Below are 21616 nucleotides of genomic sequence, written 5' to 3'. Positions count from 1 at the left end.
TTTATTTTGGCTAATATTCCTTCTGTATTGACTGAATTCGTATCCATAACCTTTATACACCGCGTCTCCCGATACTGCCCTGCACGTTAGTATACTCTTTTATTATGCACCCATTCATAAATCTTATGTTTATTGTTTGAGATTTTCCGCGTACAGCAAAACAATGGATCTTTTCATTCATCATAGTGATGGTGGAAAATGATTATAACTCATTCCGATCATAGTGGGCACATGCCAGGGGCATTCATAGGGTAAGTGGCGCCCGGGTGCCAATTGAAATTGGGTGCTTCCCCTTTAAATTTTTCTTCATATGTGTATGTAAGTTTCAGGTTTTCAGGCGCCCCTTGAACATTGGCGCCCGGGTGCAGTATACCCCTTCACCCTAGGGACAACTCGCCCCTGGCATATATAGCGAAATGTGATCAGAATGGTTTAGTCTATTATCGTTTTCCACTATAGTAGAAAATGCAGATTTACTGTGCACTGTAAGTACATTTCTAAGGTACGAGATCACCGTTATATAGTGGAGAAATGGGACTGCCAATTGGGGATAAATATACTATCTCCACTTCCCACTTCGACGCTTACTTTGTAACTTGGCGCATCTGCTAGAAATAGCGAGCAGAAAATAGTCAAAAGTGCATATGATTATCATGTGTTATCGAGTACTTGAATGAAATGTGTTCTAAGTATTTCCATGTCTGCGCATATAGAACAGTGGCATTGTCACCATTCTTCCCACACCGGGTGGAAAATATCCTGGTCGATTTCCCATCAATGACGCTTGGAACTTTTATAGGAGTTTTATAAGAATTACCAAAAAGGTCACATTACAGAAGTCGATAAAAGATGCTCGAAAATATGTCCACATGACATCAGTACGGCGCTTAATCCCTCCAATAGCTAAACAGGCCTGACAGCGGTGAATCGTGCTCTACATAAGGATGTCTGTAAGATTCTGTGTCAACAAAACCCATTTTTCCACTAGCGAAGATCTTAGCTCACCAAGTGACAGAGGAGATGGCTGTCAATGTACAATACGACGCCCAAGTCCCACACATGGTCGATCGGATTTAAGTCTGGAGATCGTGCTGGCCACGGTAGTCGTTGGATATCTTCAGTTTCAAGATATTTCTCCGCCACTTGAGCACTATATGCAGTGGCTCATAGTGCATGAAAAGAAAATCTAAGCCAACCACACTCCTAAAAAGTCGCACATAGGATTCGAGGATCCGTTCTCGGTAACTCTTTGGAATTGCAGTATCCCTATCAAAAATATGAAGAGGGGTGCGGCAGTTGATCATTATTTCGTCTTGCATAGAACATCGCCTCCACTAAGCGTTCCTTTCTCTTCAGTTGAAGGGATGGTACAGCATTCCTCATTGTCTCCAGATGAAAAAAAATTTCTAGAATCGGTTTGTAGGGTAAAACAGGACTCATCAGACAATAGAACTGTACCCCAATTGTCAGAGCTTCAAGGCAAATGTCAGCAGTTTCGACGATCTCTGCCGTGTGTTGGGGTTAAAGGGATATAAACTACTGGCTTCTTTGTGTAGAGTCCATTTCTGTTGAACATTCTTAACACAATCCGGTTGGAAATATTTTTACCTGTGGCCGCAGCAACCTCAAGAGACAGTTGATAACAGAGGTTCCGTCTTGCTGTTAGAGCCAGATAGCGTTCTCTTCTGGTTGACGTAGCCCTCGGGCGACCTTGACCAGCTCTTCTTTAATAGTTTCTCTCTACTGAAACTGTTTCCATAAAAAAAAAAGACTATTTATTAGGGCTGTCGTACGGGGTGCCTGGCCACGGAGTCTCTAGTGTATATCGTTGCACTTGGATGCCATATATCACATAGCCTCCGAGCGATTAGACAGAATGCTGTGATTAACATAGTAGAGAATAGACTCAGCCAGAAGGGCTGGATGGTGGTTAAAGAGCCACATTACCACACTTCAAAAGGATTATGAAAACTCGACCTTTTTTGTGTGTTTCTTCTTGATGTCCAAGTTGTTGATTCTGGGCACGACTTAGAAACATGCCATCGCTTAAAAACAAGATACTATTACTCAAATAGGAGTCTAAAGGACATAGTTAAATAGCAATATGGAAAGACCACAGTAGTATCATCCATCACTGTTTCATTTAGGGAGGGGGTGTAAAATATCTGCTTCTCTACTTGAAACTTTACGACTTACAACATTAGACCTCAAAATACTTGCAATCCGTGTTTTATAGGGAACGATTGGTTGCTGGAAGTTCCATCAGCGAATGACCTCGGTAGTACACCGATGTCTACCAAGTCGATAAAACTAATTTTATCGACTAAAACTAATGCTACTACTAAGTACTCATTAAATATTATTAAAGAATGAATAAGTATTTGATCTATCAAACATTTTTAACAATTTTTCTTTGCATTTTATGAAGCTAAATTTGTATGGAGGGAAAAAATATCTCTCATTTATCATATGTGGACGCATTCAAAAAGCGTGAAAGACAGGGAATTCTTCCATCAATGGAATTTGCATTGAGGGAAGTGAAATAGCGCTCAAATGGTAACATAGCTTGAAGAATTAATCCATGTAGACGGAAATTTCATGTTGTGGATATTTGGAGCGTAATGTTAAATTAGCTTTTTTATCATTTGTGAAAGCAGGCATATTTTAATATGATACAGCTATATGTGGAAGAAATCATCTGTGTGAAGCAAAAACATTCAGAGAGTCAGAGTTATCGTAGGTGAAGTATAAGGAGGTGAATATATATTTATATGTGAACTGCTTGTTATTCACAGATAAGTTATATTGACTCCTGTTATGTAGAGATTCTTGATTGTAGAAAGAAAAGTAGGAAGTTAAATTTATATTAATAGGCCTTTCCTATTTAGTTCATTCACTCAAGTTTCATCGTAAGGTTAATGTTTATAATGCGCTGTTGCAACTTGTATGTAAAGATGAGTCACGCTTTTAACGTGTTATATCGATGTTTTGTATCATTTAAATTAATTCACTTATACTCCTTCGTGTGTTTGTGGATAGGGAATAATTGATTTGTTAAATTTGACCTTCATTTTTAGTGTGTTGACATTGAGCATTTTTGCACTTTAAATTGAGGAGCATATGTTTTCTATGTGTAAGTGCAACGTTTCTATCCAGATGAATCATGGTGTATTTTGTTTTGTCAACGCTCAGGGATAAGTAAACCTGAAAGAGTCACCCGCGAAATCCCAGATGGAAGCCTTTTGATAATGTCATCATTTATTTGTTTTCATCGTAAAATGCCCAACTTGTGAAACTTTGTACTGCAGTTATTACGATTGTTCAGTTATTATTGATTTATAAATAAAACATTTGTAATATATAGGTAGGATGTAAATACCATTCATGAAATTGTGGCAGTAAAATCTTAATGAATGTTTTCAAGTTGTTATTTTTAATAGCTAAATAGTGTTATAAATCAACTGAGGTGATTGGATTAAGCATGGTACATTTATGAGATTCATATCGATTTCAGTTGAATGGCTTTCAATAACGTTGGTGACATTTTTGTATTTCCTTAATTTTTAGCAGAAAACACCGTCACAATGTGGCCAAGTTAATCAATCTTGGGCAAGTGTTGTATGGTTTTTTCTCCCGCAAACTCTGGTTTTTCATCCAGCAAATAGCAAATGGACCACAGAATACATAGAATTTACAGACATATTATATACAGCACAATATAGTCTAAGTTTCTGCTGTACCTAAAACCCTACGACAACCAACCAGGATCACAGCTGATTTCACTCACAATATTAGTAACTACTTACAAAATTTTTCCCAAAGTGCCATCCCTTTTACGAAGTGATAGACAGCATCTGGTAATTTTGAATATTGAACAATGAAAGAGTGGATATTGTTGGTTAACTTCATCAGTAGCAGCTGTTTAAATGATAAATGCTGAAGACATATCCTCTTTATCGAAATTGTTGACAATATCTTTCATCTGTCAGAGTCAGATGTCAGAAATATTTATATAGTAAAATGCATTAGAGATTCATGTCTCCAACCTAGTGAGAACTTGTTGAGGAAGTAATACAAGTCCAAGTGTTATTTCCTTGAATAGCCTTCAGCAGTTAAGTAGTCAGGTGCAAGGGTACAAAAGTGCACTTGCTTTTAAGTGACCGTGGTTCAAGCTCATGTATCTTGTGAACTTCTCTGACCTTTTGTGGTTGTCCCAGAGGTATAAACAGAAAATATATATTTATTATTTATTTTCCTGATGTAGCTGTGTACCTCCTCAGAAACTTCGGAGCGCATGTGTAAAACAAGTCATAAGGTAGTGGAGGAAAAAGAATTTTAAGAGCTTGTGTCTCTCTTCCTTCATATACATTGATGAGCCAAAACATTATGACCACCTACCTAATATGATGTTGGTCCTCCACGTGCAGCCAAAGCAGCTCGTACCCGGTGAGGCATGGATGCTACAAGATTTCTAAATGTGTCTTGTGGTATCTGGTACCAACGCATAACCAGCAGATCCTTTAATTCCTGTAAGGTCTGTGGGTGAGATGCAGTAGATTGGAGTTACTGTTCCAACACAAACCACAGATGCTCGATGGGATTGATGTCTGGATAATTTGAAGGCCAGGGCAATACCTGGAAGTCTTCCTCGTCTTCCGCGAACCAGTCTCGAACAATTCAGGTGGTGTGGCATAGTGCATTATCCTGCTGAAAGATGGCACTACCAGAGGAGAAGACCTTTGCGATGAAAGGGTGTACCTGGTCAGCAGTGATGTTTAGGTAGGTGGTAGATGTCAGAGTGCCCAGCACATGGATGACTGGACCCAGGGCATTCCAGCAGAACATCGCCCAAAGCATGACACTGCTGCCACCGGCTTGTTTTTGTCCCATGGTGCATCCAGAAGCCATCACTTCCCTAGGTAAATGATGCACACACACCTGGCCATTCACATGGCACAACAGGAAATGTGATTCATCAGACCAGACGACCTTCTTCCAATCACTCAAGGTTCAGTTTCAATGCTCGCGTGCCCAAAGTAGGCGCTGTCGCCAGTGAACCCTGGTTAGCATGGGCACTTGGAGCAGCCTGCCGCTATGCAGCTCCATTTTCAGCAGGGTTCGACATACTGTGTATTGTGACACATTACTCCCGTCACCAGCATTCCAATTACTGGTGAGTTGCGGCAGTAATTGGTTCATGGGTTTTCCCTTCTTGGACCACTTTCAGTAGTTACTAACCACGGCTAACAGTGAGCATCCCACCAGTCGTGCCATTTTGGATATGCTCTGACCCAGTTGTCTGGCCATTACAGTTTGGCCTTTGTCAAACTCGCTTAAGTCCTCTGCCTTTCCCATCTGAAGAACAAGAGTAAGAGCGGACTGATTAACAGAACTCAGTATCAGGTGTTTTTTATACCGTGTCCCGACCTACACACATGCCATAGTTCACCTGCAGTTGCTTCGATTTGCATAACGACTCCACGCTTCTTGATTAGACCGGGGTTCGAGCCCGTCACCACCAAATACGGAGGATGCAGAAAGGTCAGGGAATGACCACCGCATATCCCGGAGCAATATGGCCTTAGTTGCTAATGCTCCTAAAAACCAAATAACAAACAAACAAACAAACAGCATAACGACTCGCTGGGCATAATGTTTTGGCTCATCGGTGTATGTAGCTGTGTTGATCAGGAATAGCACGATATTATCATGCTTGGTATGTCTGGATGTTATTTCACATGCATAAAGAGCATTTGTAAATAGGTGAGCAACAGTTGAGTTATTTACTTTTTTAAGCATTTAGTAGTGTAAATAAATATGGTTTTTGAGGGCCTATTGTCCTACAGTGTTTCTAGTGCCATTATATTGGTAATATATTTTTCCACATCACTTTACGCATGCCCTTGTGGGTAATACAGTTAGTAGAATTGCTGTCCTCCCTACACTGGGTGGAAAAGGCCTGGGTTTGAGTCCTTCATGATGAGAGGAATTTTTATGGGCCCTTTTTAGAATGTGGCTGGGTTAGTTGGTCTCAGCCAAGGGTAGCATGGTTTATTCTCCTGGAAACTCTGGTTTTTCATTCGGCAAACAGAAAATGGACCTTAGAACACACTCAATTTACAGACAATATACACAAAGCAATATGGCCTTAGTTACTGATGCTCATAAAATCCCAATAACAACAGCTTGTCTCATCAATGAAAAATTATATATTTTTCTTGGCAGCTTTTATCCTATTTATCTACATAACAGGAGTGAAACAAGTGTATAGATAATTTTCTTTTGAAATACACTCACTTGGAATATGTTCATGTATATATATAAAAAAATCCTTTAAAGAGATGTGTTACACTCCCCATAAAGGAATGCCAATATTAAGAAACGTTTTGCATAAATCAAGCTAAAACTTGGATTGTTTTTTGGAAGATAACAAAATGTATAGTAAACAGTCATATCTTCTTGTCACCAGTGTATGAACTGTAGCTGGCCAGTTTGTATTATTGGAATTTGATACTCTTCATACAGTTTACAAAATAATGCCATGGTAGTACTAGATAATGCATCACTGCCAAACTTTTTAAACTAAATTATTTAATGTAGGGTTTAAAGAAGTGCTTACTTTTTACATTGTTATTTGTTGTGAAAACAGAAAATGAATGACTGATTAAGTAAAAGGTGTCGAGCTAAAATAACAAATGGCCAAGTCAACCTGACATCATTTATTCATCTGTCACATATTGTGAAATACTCTTAAATAAGAACAAACTGTGGGATATACAACGTTTATTAGTTATTTCACTTGGTTTTCACTACTAGAAATCAGAAATACAGGAATATAAAAACAGCATTCCTATTTTCCAAGTGTTTTATTTATGGTATTAAAAATTTGGTTTCCAAAAACTTAGAAAAGGAACCAAGAAGTATGCTCTACCAATTTAATCAAAAAAACAATGACTGTGTGTTTATGGAAACTTGTATATTGTTCATCATGCATAAATATTTTTTATTTCTAGTACTGCTTTGAGATTTCACTGGAAAATCCATGTGTAGTTCAAGTACATGAAAGGGAAAATAAGCAAAATAGTGGAGGAAATGGTTCCCTCCCTCCCCAAAATATGAAAATAAGCATTTATGGTATTTTTCCTGAACACCCAAGCTCTATCCATACCAAAACATGTTTGGCTGTGAAAGAGTCAATTGTTTTTATTTGAAGTGGTTGTTATAATATAGATTTGTACTTAAAAGTCTGTGACCTGATAACTACATGCCGCTAGGTGTTAGGATTGGGACTGGAGCTGCTGGTATTATTTCCCTGTGTGTGAATAACCACACTGCAAGCAGCTTTGTATACGTTTCCATAATTTCCACTAGGAGAGGGGAAGGGACTGCTGACACCCTACAGAAACACTGGACATATAACAGAGGTAACATAAAAGTGAATGACATGGCATTCATTCTATCTGGCCTAAAATATGCTAATATGAAGGGAATAGTGTATCACCGCCAGATTTGTTGAAGCATTCCGTATACCATTGAATATGTCTTATATCAGAAACAAAGAATTTGTCTCATATCAGAAACAAAACCAATTTACTACTCCTTTTACGTTGAGTTTGCCTTTTTTGCTTGTCAAATTCTTTTTTTATTCCTCTCCATCCTAAGCACTTGCAAGGCAGTTGTCAACTTTTGCTCTTTCATTGATTATATCAAGTAATAATTCTATGCAAAATTTTGACTTATAATACCAGCTGCAAGTTTTTGTGAAAAAAAAAAGCCGAAATTTGAAGTTGTTACTGATATATTGTGAAGCTGTAATTGTAATAGCTGCTATAGAGAGAATCTGGGAGGGGGGCGGGGAGAATGGTTCACAAGGGTTGATCTTTCCACTTACAAAACTCATATTCAGATTTTGCAAAGTCAAAATTCTTTTTTACACCTTGGAAAAACTGTAATATTCCTTGTCTCTACTCATTCAGCCAAAATTATTCAGCTCCCCCCCACACCAGTGACACAGATCTTTCAGACTATTTCTTTGGACTTGGTTTTATTTTTAGAATAGGCATCACTCATTGACCAAATGGTACTCTCTCATCCGATAGCCAACTGCCATCTACATTGTCTTCATATTTGCTTTCCAGAATGTCAAGTGTGTCAGTAGTTTCTACAAAAGCAGTTAGTGCATAACATTTGAACCATTCTGTTGCACATGTCATTGTCAACTGAACTGTTACAGACTCAGATTTTTGCCTTATGGTCTTTGTACACTTGCTATATATTGCAGAACACTTATAGGATTCCACATGTCAGGAGTACATACTTTGATCACAGCAATGTAAACATGAGGCAAGTTTACAGCAAAAAGTGCATATAACTGCATACAGAGTTTCTCAGAAATATGTGCACACATTTTAGAAAAAGAATAAAATTCATTACATACCTCAGAAACTATTATTATTAGGAGTTTAGCATTAGCAAGGGCAAATGATGCAAGAAAGCAAGCTTATATAGCATCAGCCAAAAAAAAAAAAAAAAAAACATACACCCCCTTCTCATTTCACTCATCCACCTGCTCCAAATGTTTGTCTAGTTCTGCCTTGAATCCATTTAAGCTATCAACTTCTACGACAGATGGAAGTTTGTTCCAGCAATCAACCACCCGCTGTCTAAAGGCAAGCTTCCGCACATCTATCCTACAACTCTCTTTCCTCAATTTGAATTTATTTCCTCTCAGGAAATTATTCTGAGCAAGAGGAAGAATCCCATCAGCATTGAGCATGCTCAAACCATTCAAGGCTTTATACATCTCAATGAGATCACCTCGCAGGTGCCTAGTCTTCAGATGCTGTAATTTGCAAAACTTAAGTCTTTCTTTGTAAGAGCACCCCTTTGTTCCATTCACTAATCTTGTTGCCCTTCTCTGTACTTGTTCCAACAGCTCTACATCCTTCTTAAAATGAGGTCTCCAGACCTGTATACAGTACTCAAGGTGTGGCCTGACCATTGCCTTATACAAGTGGATAAACACCTTCTTATCCCTGCTAGAAAAATTCCTGTATATCATTGACAAGACACCATGGGCTACTCTTGCAGACCGTCTGCATTGCTCAGAAAACTTCATATCTGCCTGCACAATTACCCCCAGGTCCTTTTCATTCTGTACCTCTGTCACTGTAGTACCACACAGTTGATATGTTATTCTGGGGTTACTCCTTCCCATATGCAGTACTTTGCATTTGTCAATGTTAAACTTCAGTTGCCACTCTCAGCCCATCTACTCAACTTTTCTAGATCCTGTTGCAGCAGCATACTGTCAATAGTGTCATTAATAACCCTGCCAACCTTAAAGAGAGAAGTTTAGAGAAGAAATAATTTGTGGTTTGTGAATATGTAAAATCCAGAAGAAATCACTTACCACTACAAAGTCTTTAAATGTAGACATTTTAAAGTAGTACTTTGACAGGTTCTGAAAGTATGCCAATTTCTTTGGGCTCACTGTCAATTTAGAAAAGTCTATCTATCACATATTCCCTCCAACAGATTGGGTAATATTATGAAGGTTGATTCCTTAAATCCATGCCCCACTGGGCATTTCCTAGTCCCTCTGCAAATCAGTCAAATTGCTGGGTATATTCCTTGATTATAAGGAACATTTCCAGGGAGATTCAGCCAAAAAATATTGGTGTACTTCTGAAGGTAAAAGAAAACAAAAAGAACAGTAGTATGTAATATTTACTCTTTTAGTATGTGTGTTTAACTTCACAAGTGCAGTTGCATCATGTCTCTTCATGCTTGCAACTGTTGTGTTTTTGTTTTTTTTTTAATTGGTTAATATTCATTTCAGGGTGCTCTGATGATGTTTTTAGTCTAAACTGATGACAGGGAACAACTTTCCCATTGAGAAAACAGCAGTTGATTATGCAAAATTAAAGTTTATAAATTATAAAACCACAATGATAATAGTTAAATTTTAATGTAAAATTCAAAAATTTCAGCCCAAGTGTGATAAATACCTTAAATCTAAAAATAAGCCAGTTAGTAATAGTAGCCACCATATAGTGCAAGGAAGCCATAAGCTTTTGCTGCATTGGCAAAAAAAAAAACAAGTAGATAAGAAAATACAAATTATGTGCCTCCTCACCTGTGTGAGGAGGCACATAATTTGTATTTGAGGAGGCTGACAGTTTGAATAAATTCAAAGGTCAGCTATCCAGTTGGCCTTTGAATTTATTCAAACTGTCAGCCTCAGCTACTTGCAGGGCAATATGTTTCATCAATCAATGACCCACTGGCTAAAAGAAAACTTCCTACAATCTAATATAAACCTCAACCCCTGTAGTTTGAATTTATGACCCCTATTTCTTGAATTCTTTATAACAGTGAGAATTCCACTTCATTCATTTTACTAATCACTCTCAGAGCCTTATAGACCTCAATCAGATTGCTTCTGAGGTGCCTGGTTGCTAAGCTCTGTAGCTCACATAATCAGTCTTTCATCATATGGTCATCCTTCTGCCAATCTCACCATTCGATTTGCCCATCTTTGGACCCTTTCAAGAAGCCCAATGTCTTTTTTCAGATGAGGTCTCCATACTTGAATACAGTATTCCAAATGTAGTCTTACAATTGCCTTACACAGTGTGACTGTGACCTCCCTATCTCTACAGGACAACGTTCGATAAATCATCGATAGGATACCATGGGCTTTCCTGGCTGCCTGTTTACACTGTTCAGAAAACTTCATGTCTGCCTGTATTGTAACTACCAGATAGATCCCTTTCCCCCTCCACTGTTTTGAATTCAATCCCATCAAATGTATAATTTATTTGTGGGTTGCTATTCCCCAACTGTAAGACCTTGCATTTAGCTGCTACTTCTCTAACCATCTTTGAAGTCTGTTCAAGTCATCCTGAAGGAGCGCTGCTTGGCACTGATCATTAATGACTCTACCAATCTTTGTCATCTGCAAATTTTGACACCATGCTTTCTATCCCTTTGTCAATGTCATTTATGAAAATGAGAAATGATGGTGGGCTCTTTGAGGAACCCCACTCCTGGCATTACACCAATGTGAAGAATAACCATTAATCGTAACCCTCTGCTTTCTGTCCTGCAGCCACCCAGCAATCCATCTTAGAATCTTACCAGATATTCCAACTTGTTCAAGATTATACAGTAACTTGTCATGAGGGACTGAGTCAAATGCTCTGCTAAAATTCAAATAAATTATGTTGAAATTGTTCCCTAAATCCAGCTCATGGGTAACTGCCAAAATAGCCTACTAAGTTAGTTAAGCATGATTTACCCTTAACAAAGCTATGTGTGTCCAGACTGCCATATCTATCTAAATATCCCTAGATTGCACCCTTGATCATTGCCTCTAAGAGTTTTCCTGCCACTAAAGTCAGACTAACCAGTCTGCTGTTACAAGCTTCACTCTTAGAACTGCTTCTGTGTGTTGGCAATACATTGGCACTTCTCCAGTCCAGTGGAATCTCCCCTGAATCCAACAACCTTCATAATTAACCTCAATGGTTCAATACACTCCCTCGCATGCTCTCCCTTAAAACTACAGTGTATATGCCATCAACTCCAGGAGCCTTACTTGCCTTTATGCTGAAAGGTTTTCTAATAAACAATCATTCATAATATTCAACATCACTAATTTCAATGGCTCTGCCTCATTTGCACAGCCGCTTCTCAGTGTGAAAGGTTTTTCATCAGTAAAGACCGATGCAAAGTACCTATTTAATTCATCTGCAACATCAGCTGGTTTAAGACTTTCCCACACCCCGTCTTACAGTGAAGAAGTAGTTACAGTTAGAAGTTAGACCCTGTTGCCTTTCACTTTAAACACCCTATGTATTTATTAGGAAATAAAATATAAATTTGTTCTATGGCAGGAAGAAGTGCTCATTCCCTTTACTTTAAGACTGAAATTTATTTTGAGTACCTCCCACCATTCACTAATATCACGCTTGTTACTTATTGCATTCTCTAATTAATATATGTGTATAGCTAGATTATGCACATATATGTGTATATATATGCATAGTAGAGTAACAGTGAAAGTTACACCATTCACTCTAACAATCTTTCATGTAATTATTAAATTGTATTATAAAATAAAATTTCAAACAGAAGGCTTTGCTGAAAGGTTAATTGGCCATTTATTTAAAAGATGAGACTGCTGTGACAGCTTGTTTCAGGTCCATCTGGTCCTTCATGAGATGGCAGGGGGTCTGTAGTGGCAACATGCAGACAAAACAGTTGTAAGAAGTTGTGTGATGTGAGTTGTCACATGTTATATGGTTTTAAAGTTATTATATAGCCAAAGCTATTTGTTTTGTCTGAGTGTGAATGTTTTCCCTAAAACCATTTTCTATTTGATGAGAAACAGACTGTCATAACAGTTTCTTCTTTTAGGCAAACAGTTAAACATATTGGTAAGCCCATATGTTTAGAAGTAGTGGAATACCATGGCAACTTGTTACAAAGGAAAGTTTGGAATAGTTTCTGAAGTAATGCATGTAAGCTGACTGTCTGGGAACACTATTGTTTTTCCAGTGATGGTGATAATGCTTGAGTGTAGGCTCTTTCATCTTTAGAAATGGCTACATATCAACAGTGTCTCTGGATAGTTGACTGAAAACCATAATGCAGAGAGCCATTATTTCAGAAGCTGTTTCAAATTTTTGCAATAACCTACATTGATGTAGTACCCTTTTCCTTAATATATCATAAAGGCAAGTTTGTTCTGTTGCAGGAATTAAGATTATTGCATTATGTATGGAGTTTAAATCCTGCTTTCCATAAACTGAGATGAAAGGACAAAATAGTCTTTTAAACATCTTATTTCTCTGAGTCCATATAGCTCTATCTATATAACAGCTGCAGATTTCTGTCTTTTGGTGCTATTTCTTAATTGGTAAACTTTGTAACTTAGCATGGACTGCTCTTGCAAATTATGGCTATGTGACTGATCGAGAGTGTTTGCACAGAATGGTGACTTTCTTGTCACATTAGAGAGTAAAGGGAGCCTGAAAATGCCAAGTGTGGGTACAGCTGAAAAAATGTGTTCTTTTTTAAATCCTTGGGTAATCTCTTCCATAAACAGTGATTTACTGATGTGTACAAATATTGAATTTAATTCCAGACAACCAAGATTATTTTTCTACCATTATAACTAGTCATACTGCTGATCAGGTTCATGAGTAAAGCAGGGAGAAAAACAACATACAGCTGAAGATCACTCACTTGGCTTTTCATTCTGTACTAATGCTATGGAAGAGAAGGCCTAGTGAGTAACTGTGAATGTCTGTTGTTTTTCTTCTCTGCAATAGTTATAATAGAAACAAAAATGAAACTTAGATTATTGTTATTACATGTGTAAAATTAATTGCATTTCTCCAGGGTACATTATTAAAGGCAAAATATCATGTAAACTAATAAAGACTGTCTCATTATAATAATTATGGAAGAGGATGCCAAAAGGCACCTGGACATAAAAATTGCGAGCACATCTTTGGATGCAGTTGTTCGACTGTATCCCCAGTCCACAAAGGAGATCAAAAGGTGACATGAGTAATTACAGACCTGTTAGCTTAACTTCTGTTTCAGGAAAAGTAATGGAGTGTCACAGGTTAAAGAAGTAAAGTGGGAACATTGAGACAGGAATGCAATTAAAATGTGGTCACAGCATGGATTTATTAAGGTGCAGTTTTGCGTGACTACTCTGATTGAACGCTGTGATGCAGCAACAAAGGAACTGAATGCAAAGAATAATTTTGATATCATATACAGGAGACTCTCAATTAACCGGGACACTTCAAGACTCCAAATAAAAAAAATAAAAAAAAAATTAAAGTAATAACTCGAATAGGTATAAACAGATATTTTGCAAGTCGTAAATAAGTGACAAGCGGCATTATAAGTTGTCATTGGGAGATTAGTGTACCTATTATCTTGCAATCCCTGCTGTCTTCACACCCGCCACTCAAAAAAAAAGAAAAAAAAAAGAGAGAGAGAGACCAAATGTTTAGTTTGTTTTAGTGTGTCGCATCGATTGTTGTGTTCTGTTGCAGTGGAAAAGGTCAAATTTTGTTTCATTATTTATGTCAGGGATGTCGGAATTTTTTTTATAGTAAATTTTTTTTTTTTTGTGTAGAAATCGCAAAAATGATGAGTAAATACAAAAGAGTTGCACTTTCATTTAAACAAAAACTTGGAATTATTCAAAAGTTTGAAAACTGTGCATCTGTTAAATCTCTAAGGACTCATTATAATAGAGATGTATCAAAATGGCCAAACATTAACAAGTATCGTGTGGAATTCAGATTTGTCAATAATAATATAGTAGCAATATGTTATTAGTCATTCCCGAGTTATGTAAAACTCGACGAAGTAAGAAGTCCTGGAACGTATCTCTTACTTATGTCGGGGACTTTTGTATTTTTGGATTAACCAGGAAATCGATTATCCAGGATTTGTTTTTTACCATCTATCCCGAAAAGTCGAGAGTCTACTGTAGTTGGATTTCAGGATGGCTTTTGATACTGTTGTACATAAAAGACTGCTGTGTAAATTGTAGCAGTGTGGCATAAGGAGCAAGTTACCACTATGCATAGAGAGATAATTGAGTTATAGAGGGCAAAGAGGGGTTATTAATGGGCACTGCTGTTCGTGGACTGATTGTTATTAATGGGGTCCCTCGTGGTTCTGTGCTGTGCCCATTGTTTCCAATATTTATTAATGATATTGATGAGGGTATATCAGGCTTAATGTCTAAAGTTGGAGATGACACAATGTTTGACAGGGCGGTTAATGACAGTAATCAGGGTAAGCCACTGAAACAAGATGTAAAAAAATTTGTGACAAATGGGCTGAGAAATGGCAGTTGATGTTTAAAATTAACTGTTGCAAAATACTGCATATGAGTAGCAGTAATCCCAGATTAACATATGAACTGTGTGATACTACACTCAGGATAGTGGTACTAGTGGAGATTGAAAAAGACGTGGGGTTATTGTACAGTCAGATATGAAGTTTTCAGAGCAGTGCAGGCCAGCTGCTGGAGCAGCTTGTGGGGTCTTATCAGTGATATACAGGGGCTTTGCTGCCAGGGATGGAGAAATAATTGTCCCTTTTTGTAGGACAATTGTTAGGCTGCACCTTGAGTACTGCATACGGCATAGTGGTCTGGATGCCTCATTTTAGGAAAGATGTAGAGTTGCTGGCATGGGCACAGAGACGGGCAATGATATTGATGAGGGGAGCAAAAGCCTGATGTAGCCGAGTGGTCAGAGCGTGAATGCTGTGGCACACGCTCCGAGTGGACTGGGGTTCAAGCCATTGGCTGCTAAATATGATTAACATTTGTATCGATTGATTTATTGTAAATGCCTCTGACCTGGTGGTTGTGCCAGAATATAAACAAGAACATTTTAAAGAGGTGCTCTTACCAAGAAAGGCAAAGTTCTGCAAATTGCAGCATCTGTAAATTTGGCATCTGTGAGGTGACTTGATTGAAGTGTTTAAGGCTTTGAATAGCTTCAGTAAATTTAGGAAGGATGGTTGCAGAATAGATGTGCAGAAGTTTGTCTTCAGCCAATGGGTGGTTGATTACTGGAACAATCTTCCTTTCATTCTTGTGCAAGTTTATAGTTTGAGTAAATTCAAGGAAGAACTAGGCAAACTATTGGAGGTGATGGTTAGGTGAAATAGTTTTCTTTTATTTGGCTGATACTAATATAAGCTTGCTTTCTTGCATCAGTTATCACTATTAATACTACTAACCGAGAAGAATAGTTAATTTTTATTTATTCTCCATCATGAAAGTTTTTTTTTTTTTTTTTTTTCTGAAGCAGATCCATTGATATTCTGGCAAAATTTGCTGGGGCTGTGCTTACTGTCATTTTTTTCATAAATTAAACTAATTTACATTTTAACCACTAGTACTATCTTTTAGTCACTATATAAACATGTACTGGTGTAAATAAATTCACTTATTATTCCTTAATATTCACTGAAATATGCTTCTGTGAAACCACTCAACCATTAGATATACCTCTCTGAAATACGGAAAATTTTAAAATCTGGCACCTCTCAATCTTTGAAAAAAGTGCTGGATTTTAAAGAGTTTGCTGTATAATACTTTTTGTTTTTATTTTATTTATTTTTTTAAAATATATATACATAATATATAAGCAGAAATATAACCCATGTACAGTTTTTAAAATTTTCACCCTTAACGATTTTAGAAGTTGGAAAATGGGACTAATACTTTCATATTTTTATTTTATGTTTAAATAATGAAAGATTGAGTGGATACTTAGATGGAACTGTCTAAGTATTTGTTCAATCTTTCTTAAATTTTTTCGACTTTTCAATTTTAACTCATCAGTAGTTGATTTTTTTTTTGTAAGGCTAATGCTGAATAAGCCAACTTTGTTGCATTTATTTCACATCATTAATACTAATAAAGATTCATCTGTATACGCAAAAAGTAGTTATCCAGATATATTTTTGATCGCAATTTTGATTTTTACAAATGGGGGGAGGATTGGAATTACTGGTATTGTAGTCAGATTTAAAGTGAAGGTGAAAATGATCCATTATCATTTTTTACTGACCATCTTGTATGTATTATTGTTTTGACTGTGACACATTTATTATATTTTAGTAAACATTAAATTATTGAAAAGTAGCATTCTGTGTTGAGATTTTGGAGCTCCCCTTTCAGTTAGTGAGTTGTAGGTGGCTGTCTGTTCTCAGTATATGTTGGCATCTTCCATTAGTTAATTTAACTTGAATAACCTTAGCATCATAACGTCATAATTTGTTTAAATTTTTAGGAACTACAAGCCATATGATTTTCACATGTCTACTGGAGCCAAGCGGGCTTGTACGCGATTTAAAATTAGAGTAAAGCCACCAGAGGTCCGACCATCTAAGAAGTTTTGTGAAGAACGGTTAGCTTGTAAAAGTAATAAACAGTTTGCTGCTTATCGGTGTCAGGATTGTAAAACTTTTCAATGTGAAGTTTGTGAAGTGCTACTTCATGAAAGTCCAAAGTTTGTTTTACATGTTCGAGACGAACTGAAACCTCCTCCATCAGAGGTACTGTGTGAAGGTACCTGTAATGAAAGAAATTTTGCAGATGTTACATGTGACTTGTGCAAAAAGAATTTTTGCTTTAGATGTGATTTAGCTTTACATTCCCAAAAGAAAAAAACACATACCAGAACTAGTTTTGAATTTCTTAATGAAGAATTTTTTTCTCTTGATGAAGCATCTCCTGATGAGAAAGGTGAAGAATTAGAATCTCTTAGTGATTCTTCAGATAGTAGTGAAGAAATGTTAAGTTTATCATCTGTGCCACTTTCTGGGTTACTTCCTGATATAACCAGCCCAAATCGTTCACTCGAACCAGCAGTTATCAATAGCAGTAATAGGTCAGCCTCTAGCTTTTTATTGATTGATGATAAGGAATTTTTACAGGTAAGTCAATTCATTGAATAGACTACTTTTTTAATCCACTAGTAATGTGCAGGGGTCATTTCAGTCCCACTCCCCTTTTAACTCTTTTGCATTGTAAAATCATCTTCTTCATCCTCTTGTAACTTACTCTAGCTTTTGAGAGGTGCTTTCCCCGCCTTTGATTTCTCTTAATAATTCCAGAACTTACCTGTTAAAAAGGGTCACAATGGCTCCTGCACAACTATGAGCTTTCATACAAACCTTTCACACCTTCAGAAGGTGCTGTTTTGTATAATCAGAATTAAATAGAAAAATATTTCTTAAGAGTAGCATTTTAAATATTTTCTTAATTGTCTATTATGTATTAATTACCTGTTATTTTTCATTATTACCTATTATAAAATAACATTTTGTAATATATGCTTATATCTTTATTAAGCAATAGTGCTGATAATAAATATGTATGCAGTACATTCGAAAAGTTCCCAGAATTGCTTGCTGGTATTTAAATGTTTGTTTGTTGTTTGGTTTTTAGGAGCATTAGCAACTAAGGCCATATTGCTCCGGGAATATGCAGTGGTCATTCTCTGACCTTTCCGCATCCTCCGTATTTGGTGGTGACGGGCTCGAACCCCGGTCTAATCAAGAAGCGTGTGCTACACACTGTTGCTCCTTCCCACCTGGCTACGGAGGCGCCAAGGTATTTAAATGGTTTTCATTACAGCCATATGATTTTATGGGACATTGACGGTGACTTTGGTGCACATGCATGCCGTGGGAACTGGCCCAACCACTTCACTTGCGTGTCACAGATGACTGATTGCGGAATGTCTCAATTTGAACAGCGTGCTAACATCAAGTTCTTTAAACTTGAGAAAAGTGCTGCAGAGACACTGCAAGTATTACAGAAAGTTTATGGGGATGATGCTTTGAAGAAAACAGCAGTTTATGAGTGGTTTAAGTGATTTAAAAATGGTTGGGAAACACTGGAAGATCGATCTTAGATGTCACGAAAGTGGAAAAACTTGTGTAAAATGATAGCCAAATGATTGTTGTTGAGATTGCTCAAAACGTTGGACTGTCTATAGACTCAGTACACACAATCCTGATGCAAGATTTGGGGATGTGTCACACGTGTGCAAAGTTTGTTCCATGCTTGCTGACAGACAATAAAATGGACTGCAGGAAAGCCATTGAAGGATTTGTTTGAAAAATCTATGCAGGATCTGAGCTTTCTAAGAAAAGTGGTCAATGGGGATGAGATTTATGTGTTTGTCTATGACCCCGAGACCAAGGTGGAATCATCTGAATGGCATACAAAAATGTCCCCATGCCCCAAGAAGTCTAGTGCAACAAATTCCAACATCAAAGTATTTCAGCTAATCATGTATTTCAACAATTAGGACAGTGCAACAAAAATTTGTGACTAGGGGTGAAGCGTTACTGCTGCTTACAATGTTAGGGTTCTGACATGTTTGCATGAGAATGTGAGGTGAGGTGATGATGAGCTTAAAAATGGAAGGATAACTGGATCCTGCACCTTAACAACGTGCCCAGTCACATGGCAATGGGGTAGTTCGGCAGTTCTTGGCTGTGGAAAAATCACAGTTGTACAGCAGCCTCCTTTCTCTCCCTACCTTGCACTGGCTGTTCTCTAAACTGAAAGTGAGGCTTTGGTGGTTATCATTTCACTTAACTGGATGAGTATACAAATTACAAATGTAAGTGTACACACGAGTATGGGTATATGATCACAAGTAGGTCAAATAGTAGGACAAGCATAGTCAAATAGATTGCCCAGTTTTCCAAGTTCTTCCAACTTGGAGGAAGATGAAGTTGTTGGCAGTTTTCATGATCTGGTGATGAGTGATCTACACATGTCAGTATGGTATATTGCCAATATCTTAGGCATCTCATCTGAATGTGTGTACCTCAAAGTAACAGAGGTTCTCACTATGAAAAAGGTGCCAGCATGATGGGTCCCAAAGATTTTAAAAGCAGATCAGAAATGTACAAGAGTTGCCAAGTCAAGTGAACATTTGCTTCATTTTCAAGCAGATCCAACAAATTTCCTTGAAATATTTTGTGACCATGGATGAGATGTGGGTCCATCACTTTCAGCCAGAGACAAAGGAGAAGTCCAGACAATGGAAACACAGCTCTCCCCCCCCTCCAAAGAATGCCAAGTCAATTCCTTCTGCTGGCATCAGTTTTTTGGGATGCTGATGGAGTGTTACTAATGAGTTGCCTTCAAGAAAGGCCAGACTGTCACATGGGCATATTACACAGACCTTGTGAGACATTTGCTTGAAAACATCAAAGACAAATGCCAAGGAAAACTCAGCAGTGGAGTCTTGTTTCACCAGGGTAACTCACCCGCTTACAAGTCAGTCATTGCCATGGCTGCACTGCATGAGTGTGGCTTTGAAATCCTGGACCATCCCCTATGTTCACCAGGTCTAGTACCATCAGACTTTCACCTATTTCCTAATTTGAAAAAAATACCTGGCTGGCATCCATTTTCCCACTGACAGCAATATCATTGTCATTGCTGTAGTGGATGCATTCCTGGAAGCCCAAGAGAAAGCTTTCTTTGCAGCTGGAATCAATGCACTGCAGCATCGGTGGCAAAAGTGTATTGGCTCCAAAGGGAATTATGTGGAAAAGTAACATGTTATCAGACTCCTCAGATAAACTCTTCGTCAGGCTATGAAATTTTCAAATGCCCCTCGTATAATTTGATCCTTCTTGCTACCAGAGAAGTTCCTAAGATAGGGATATATATAGCATGTGGCTTTGCAAATACACATATTTGATGTGTACCCAAGATAATATACTAAAGCTATTAAATGTTGTGCCCCCCCCTCATAGAGGAGTGTATTTTCATTCTGTTATTGATTTTTTTTTAAACTTTTAAAGTGGTATTTTACATTGTTTTTGTTGGCCTTGGGCAGTCCAAAGACTAACTTCTTTGGTTTTTTTTTGCTCACTATTTGTACAACTCTTGGTCGGCATTTCTTCAATGTGGCACTTATCTTGCATATTATTTACAGCAGTTAGTTGCTTCCAACTAGGATTCATATGTATGTATATAGAGAACCATTTGAATCATTATTTGTTCAAATAAGTTCTGCTGTTGTACTTTTCTAACATTTTAAAGATGAAATGCTCAAGGCATAATAACATATGGGTTTAAATAACTATATAATATTGGTGTAGATACACCATAGTTTACCCATAAATTAAACTACGTACATAGTGAAGGCATCGTTTTTAATTGTATCTCATATTGTGGCTACTTCACAACAAGATACCAGGTATCGCACTACTTCGAATAAGTAATGCTTCTCTAATAGAGAAGACTACTGTTATTTATTTTCAGTGGATACCACCACCCAGACGGCACCGTTTCAAAGCTGTTGGCCTATCATCAGTGGGTGGGCAGGTATCCTAATAATGCAAACATGCCATCACAGTTGCGAAGTGGTTCCACAATAGGGAGATGCCAAATGGTGAACAAATTATAATGTATTTTAAAGACCAAATGCACAGGGCATAATAACATACAGGTTTAAAAAACTATAATATCGGTGTAGATTGCAATTGCAATTTGCGATTTTCTGAATTCATGCTTTTGCAAATTATTCATTTCAAGTTAAAATAAATAAATAATATACAGTTGTAATTTACTGTTCATATTGTTTAATTGATCAATAATATTTACTCATCTTTAATTTGATAAATAAAATCTAAGATAGGGATTTTAGGGATTTTAATCTAAGATAGTGAATGATGATTTAGTTTGGTAATAAATGTTTTTGAAAAGTTGACTGTAGTTAAAGATATTTGAGAATGCATGTTTCAGATATTAAGAGTTAGTACTATGATTACACATTAAGTATACTTTTATGACACAGGAAATTTTAATTTTATTTCAGACTGATTAATTTCAAACATATTCTAACATATCCTCTAAACACATTCTCAGGAAAGGTGATTGCCAGTTCATAGGTGCTACCGAACCCTACTGAGGTGCTGCAGCACTCGTGGGCATTGCAATGGCCAGCTCTGCTGTACTGTACTCTGGCTAAAATTACAGTAATCAGAATAATAGTCTAAATTCCATTTAGTGAAAAGTAGA

General features: G+C 37.3%; 1 protein-coding gene across 1 annotated transcript in view; it reads left to right on the top strand.

Annotated features, from left to right (window-relative positions):
* Positions 1-2538: 2538 nt before the first annotated feature.
* The window catches only part of LOC150077030 (zinc finger FYVE domain-containing protein 1-like), a 102057-nt gene continuing 82979 nt past the window's right edge, over positions 2539-21616 (top strand). Inside the window, exons 1-2 of the mRNA XM_090386672.1 lie at positions 2539-2755; positions 16851-17496. Coding sequence (XP_090242798.1) covers positions 16876-17496 — 621 coding nt within the window. The 5' untranslated portion in view covers positions 2539-2755; positions 16851-16875. The remainder of the gene's footprint in view (positions 2756-16850; positions 17497-21616) is intronic.

The sequence above is a fragment of the Mastigoproctus giganteus genome, chromosome 12, assembly GCF_048544385.1.
Source record: "Mastigoproctus giganteus isolate SK-2022 chromosome 12, ASM4854438v1, whole genome shotgun sequence".
In the NCBI taxonomy this organism is placed as follows: domain Eukaryota; kingdom Metazoa; phylum Arthropoda; class Arachnida; order Uropygi; family Thelyphonidae; genus Mastigoproctus; species Mastigoproctus giganteus.
This window is presented reverse-complemented; position numbering and strand designations above follow the sequence as displayed.